We start from the raw sequence: 6,000 nt of genomic DNA on the forward strand, positions 1-6,000 counted from the left end.
ACTTGTCGTCCTTCAACTGGTGCGTAGAATTATTAGTCCGAAAACCTCCCAAAGTGTGTGCCTAAACCCTTTCACAGTTGGAATTTTTGCTTTGACGAACGAACCCAAGCCCTAGCGTTGAGCACACGACCATCAGCCTCCCGTTGCTCCTGTTTCTTTCTCACTCTCATTTCTCTACGCCATTCAGCCGGTAAGGCAACTGCGCCGCTTTCCTTTTCTCCGGCCACAAATTCACGCCAAAATGGAAAGCCATTTACTCTAGAATCGAGAAATGTCGTTCCATAGAGGAATTGATGTGTTGGAATTCTTGGCGATCATCTAGACACGAATGTGAGGATGTCTTTTTGTTTGGAGTTGGTTGCACGCTTGTGAATTTTTATTTTTGCTGATACCCTTTTGGGGGAAATTTTGTTTAGGCCACTCCACTTGTAGCTGTAGGTCACATTCTTTTTTCTTCATTAGTATTCGGAAAAATATTGGTTAATAAAGTATCTTCCGTGAATCAGTTGTTTGAAGTTCGAATGAGCTTGTTTTCAGTTTATCTGTTGATTTAGTAGAGTTGGAGCTTCTAGCTGTCACCTTTATTTTTATCGTTGTCTGTAATATATAGCTATTCAATTGACAACTTGTTTGTTTCTAATGAACTTTTGAATTTGTGGCTTATGTGTATTTCATAAAATAGTACTTCTTGATTGGAGTTAGATGGATATTCTCAGTGTTGTTACGACCTTTCTTGAACATGATTTGGTCTATAGGTTGTACCTGTGCGTCCTTTAATTCTAAAAGACTGGTATGGTGATGTTGTCATTCAGAAAAACAGATGGGACGAAATGTTTCAGATGACCCAGAATCTCCAGGTAGGGTGCGGCGATCTTCTCCTAGAAGGAGTCCTTCCCGCAGAGGAAGATCACCTACTCGGCACAAGAGCTCCCATAATGGCAGTTCTCCAGCAAGAGACAAGCATTCTAGTCGCGCTAAATCTCCAAAGCATGGGAGGTCAAGTTCTCCAAGAACTCGGTCTCCTTCTCCAAGGACCAAACGATTGAGGAGAGCTGCTGAAAAAGTTCCGGATAAATCAAGTGATAGAGATCATGAAAGGAACCGTGGCAGGGGTAGTGATAAAGAAGCTCATCGGGAAAGAGTCTCTGATAGGGAATTAGGGGGAGAGAGAAAGGAGAGGAGTTCTAGACAGGATGTTAAGGATGGAAAATCTTCCAGGTCAAGACATGGAAATTCTTCTTCTCCATCAGAACGCCACCAAAGGAACCGCCATAGGTCCCCATCACCCCAGCCTGATGCCAAAAATCATGATGAGGTGTCTGGTGATTTCTACTACTCAAAACATGATACTTTAAGTGACTGCTTATCAGTAATGTGCAATTATGTTTCAATTGTAAAATGAATACACTTCCCTATTTTCTTCTGTAAATTTGAATTCATTATCTTGGTACGTAAAGAAAATGCATCCTCCTAACATAGCATTTAATATTTAGTTGTCATTTTCTTTTATTACTTGAATTCTATTGGTGATACGATTCTTCTTTTGCCCATCTTTATTTAACAAGGCTCAATTCTTCATAAGGTATTTTAAGTAGTTGGTATGCTTTATTATTATTTTTTTAGTTTAGTTTTTTTTTGATATTTTTTTGTTGCAGTTGTCTTTGCTTTAAAATTTATATGGAGTACAACATCTAATTGTCATCTAACTTTCCAGGGGAGAAATTCAAGAAGACCTGAAAGCCGGTGAGCTGCTTTTGCAACCTTTTATTTATATGCAAATAAAATATTTTTTTTTGTAAGGAAAGCATAATTTCTCTGGATAGGAAAATCCTCCAAATAAGCAAGAATATTGTTATGACATGAACATGATTCAGAATTGGAGAGATGTTGCTTTTTTCGATGAATGCTACATGACTTCTAATATATAATGTTCTGCTTGAAAGTAGTCTGGATCACTTCTTTATAGTGTTTAACTAGCAAAAAATGTTGACCAAAAGATTGATGCTTCACTAATTTTCCATTACACTCCAATGTCTTGATGTCCCATACAACTCGTACTATTGTCTGGATCTGTTGGATGTCATTGGGAAGCTAGGTTAAACTTGGGCTCGTATACAGTTCAGTCAAATTACTGAATATAGAAAAACTGAAAGTACAATGAAATTTTGTTCTAATAGTTGATGAAGAGGACCAAGCTTTTAACCTCAGATTTTCTTGCCTATCTTAGGTTCGGTCTGTTGTACTGAGAATCATCTATATCTATTGCCTCGCAGCTTCTGATTAGGTTCTGATTATTTCCATGAGCAGGAGTGATGACGATGATTCAGTGGCGAAGATGAAGGCTGCCGAGCAAGCTTTAGAAGCTAAGCAGAAGGTGTGCTTTAGCCTTGGCTTGCTAGGCTTCTGAAAATAATATGTTTTAGGGGAAAACATGTAATTTTTTGTCAGCATTCTTATTCTATACATATTTGTTCTTTACCTGCTCACGTAAATGTCGTCATGTCTCTTTGAAATTTCCTCTGGAAACTGCCTTCTGTTGGAATATTTATTTTGTTTGTTGAATTATTTGTTTCTCATTAGTGGGCTAAGTTTTGTTTTGTTTTCCATTTTTGTTTGCAGGACAAACCTTCCTTTGAGCTATCTGGAAAGCTTGCAGCAGAAACTAATAGAGTCAGAGGTGGGATAATTGATTTCCTCTATTGTTCTTAAATTAGTTTTGTTGGGAAACTTGTGCACTTAGTCCCATAGAAATGGCTTTCCTTTATCCTTTGTGTTGAGACAAATTTCAGAAGCTTATCTACTCTCATTTGTTAGGTATTACGTTGCTGTTTAATGAACCTCCAGATGCTAGAAAACCTGATGTAAGATGGCGGCTTTATGTTTTTAAGGCTGGAGAAGTGCTGAATGGTAAGGCCTTTTGATTTATGCAGTCTATTTGACTTCATTGCATACTTCCACATGTGGATTCATCTTTTGGTATTAATGGGTAATGGGTAAGCTCCATTTGGTGATGGGACAGGCAGCAAACTCTTATTTGTGGTCTAACGTATGTGAGCCCAATACTTTTGTCAACGGAAAGCATATATATTACTGTTTTCCTTCTACTTAGTAAAATACATGTAATTTGTTACCTATGTAACTCAATTTATTTGCTGATATTTTTTCCACCAGAATGAAAATTTAAATTGTTGATTGATTCTCAAAATATTCCTTGAATGAAAGTACGATGAGATGTGAGGATTCTTTCTTTGTGTGAACTAAATGTTTTTATTTATTATTTATAATCAGCAGCTAGCGTTATTTGTTTACTTAAAGTCAAGGTTGATCTTACAGGGGGCTGATTGTCTGAAAATGTTATTTTCTTTTGTTCTCTGATTTTATATATATATTTTGTGAGAGATGAGGGGAAATATTAAAATTGCATGAACATTTGCAAGAACACTAAATAAGAGTAGATATTGTTCTAAGAAATTTTCATAAGAGATAGTTATAAGAAATTGTGCCTTGTTTTTATTCTCTGGTGGATTAAAAAATTTGAAATATTCTATCGATGGCTCGATGTTACACCTTTGAAGAGTTTGAAAGTGTCTAATGAGTCTCCATTCGAGAAGAAACATGTACGCAATCAATAATGGAAAATTAGTTATTTGGTTTATGTTTGAGTTCTTAATTTTAACATGTCAGAATGCTTTTTCTGCATAGACAATGTTGAAACTGTGTTAACATATCAGAATGAATGTTAGAGCCTCTTTATATACATCGTCAAAGCTGTTACCTTTTTGGGAGAGAAAGAAGAGTGGCAGACATTCCTACCGATCATCCGTCTTGCAGCAAGCAACATGCTGTCATCCAGTTTAGGTGGATCTGATGTTAGCAGTTTTGTTTTTCCTTGATGTAGATGGATAGCTTGTAATTCCCATTTTTAAACTCAATTTTGTTTTGTTATCTTGTAGGCAAGTAGAGAAGGAGCAATCTGATGGTACATTGTCAAAACAAGTAAGGTAAGATTATGCCATGATTGACATGACAGGAAATTTTCAATCTCAGGTTATTTTTATTTATTAATTTGTTGCATTTGTAGGCCTTATTTGATGGATCTAGGAAGCACAAATAAGACTTATATCAACGTAAGAAACATTTTTCATCCATTTTTTGTAATTCATGACTTTGATGGTTTAAGTCTGACTTATTCCGTGATTCCTTCTATTATCTTTGAATTTGCAGGATGCTGCAATTGAACCACAACGTTACTATGAACTTTTTGAAAAAGACACTGTAAGATTCGGCAATAGTAGGTAAGATATTAGACAATATCTTGAACTTTCATTTTGTGTTTGAGATTCATTTTTGGAGGAGTAGTATTAAAGATGTTCTAGGATATGAGTTTTCTGCTTCCATTAGTAATTTAGACAGATAGGCTGGACAACCTTTTATTTATCTCACAAATAGTTCTCAGCATGCAACTTCTTGCTGAATCTATATGTTCTTTACTTATACTACATCTTATCTAAATTACAAACTTATCGTATTAACTTGTTAAACAATCTCCATTTTGATTCTAAAATAATCAAGCTCAATTGTTAACAATAATGACGGAATGTCATTTGGTCCTTAATGGAGCAGCTTCTTATTGTATATGGATCTGAAAAATACTGCTGAATTTTGTTTTCTTTGATGGTTTGTTCTTGATGCACTCTGAACATTTTCTATACATTCATTTTTGTTTATTTATTTATTTTGCTAATTTTTGCAGTCGAGAATATGTTCTGTTGCATGAGAAGTCAGCTGGATGATAAGCCTCGAATTTAGTTTAGCGTCTGTCAATTCATCCGGTGGGGAATATGTTTCCTTTTCATTGAGGCTCCAGAGATGTTCCCATCATCAGGATGTTGCGGGTAATTGGCAAACCATTCTAGATTTGTCTTTGTAATCAATACCTTCAAAGAAAGTATTTTTATGCTATGTCCTATTAAAAATGTCTTCAACTGAACTGAAAAGTGATGCATTTTCAAGTCTATTAATAGTAAAATTTTGATATCTCTTAGCGCTACATGCATTTGATAGATATATTCCAATAAGTTGCACTTCTTTGACATTGACTTTCAGGCTTCCAATGATCATTTATTTAATCTATATTTGCAATGGCTTGGTTGTAGATTTCCCCCATCCCCTTCAAGTTTAGGATAAGTGCACTTTGATGATGACAATTTCATTCTAGTTTGTATTGGATCCAAGAGAATGAGCAAAGTCATTTTTTGTTCTACAAGACATGGTTGGAGGAGGAGAGCTTTTGTTGTATCGTTTAGCAATTCTCAGGAGATAAAAGGGAGAACTTTGACTAAAGTTCATAATTTCCCTGTGTGGTCACAAGGAAATTGGATGGTTTTCTCTGTTCTTTAATAATTCAAAAGGCCTTAAGTGGTGGATGGTCCTTGGTTAAAATTTTTAGTGGTAGAAACAAGGGTTTGGGCATTTTGTCAGTATGGTTACATGGAATGATATTTCAGTGGCATGTTTGGTCATCTTTGTCAGATTATTGTTTTGCAAATTGGTGCTTTCGAGCTGTCTTTTTCTCTCACTGGACTAGTGTGCGTTCTCCTTTGGATATTCTTTTTAAGTTTTATGGCTCATTTGATTTTGGTTTTATTCTTTTATTGTGTTGTTTTTTTTTTCTCGTTGTAGAGTTTGTATCCTTTGAGCAATATTCTCTTTTCATGTAGTCTATGTAATGTTTTGTTTCTTATTCAAAGTAGTGTGAGGTTTTAGAACTTGTAAACTTTGGGGGAGGTAGTTAATTCTTTGACTGGTTGTTGGAGCAAGGAGGAGTTGATAAAAATGATGGTATCATTAATTGCGTGGGGGCCGCTGGCTGGTGGAGTGGCTGAGATTTATTGTAGACTATTTTATGAAACCCAATCCCCCTCAGGGAAAAAACAAGAATATAAAAGAAAATGCTGTCACAAAGCTCTAAACTTATATTACAAATCCTCAAATGAACCC

At 35.6% G+C, this 6,000-nt stretch overlaps 1 protein-coding gene across 9 annotated transcripts; it reads left to right on the top strand.

The window, feature by feature from the left end:
• The first annotated feature begins 15 nt into the window (after positions 1-15).
• LOC103494918 (FHA domain-containing protein DDL) lies at positions 16-5,050 on the top strand. Of its 9 annotated transcripts, none has more exons than XM_051083046.1 (11): positions 17-330; positions 756-1,322; positions 1,656-1,743; positions 2,308-2,374; positions 2,620-2,677; positions 2,815-2,907; positions 3,744-3,858; positions 3,954-4,001; positions 4,082-4,127; positions 4,225-4,295; positions 4,754-5,050. In XM_051083046.1, exons 2-11 carry the CDS (start codon positions 821-823, stop codon positions 4,791-4,793), a joined length of 1,128 nt encoding a protein of 375 aa, XP_050939003.1. In that variant the 5' UTR covers positions 17-330; positions 756-820; the 3' UTR covers positions 4,794-5,050. The 9 variants fall into 9 exon arrangements, with proteins under 9 accessions (XP_050939007.1, XP_050939003.1, XP_050939005.1 ...); XM_051083048.1 differs by having other exon boundaries at positions 17-190; XM_051083045.1 differs by having other exon boundaries at positions 18-330; positions 813-1,322.
• Positions 5,051-6,000: the final 950 nt, after the last annotated feature.

This window comes from Cucumis melo, chromosome 4, assembly GCF_025177605.1.
Source record: "Cucumis melo cultivar AY chromosome 4, USDA_Cmelo_AY_1.0, whole genome shotgun sequence".
In the NCBI taxonomy this organism is placed as follows: domain Eukaryota; kingdom Viridiplantae; phylum Streptophyta; class Magnoliopsida; order Cucurbitales; family Cucurbitaceae; genus Cucumis; species Cucumis melo.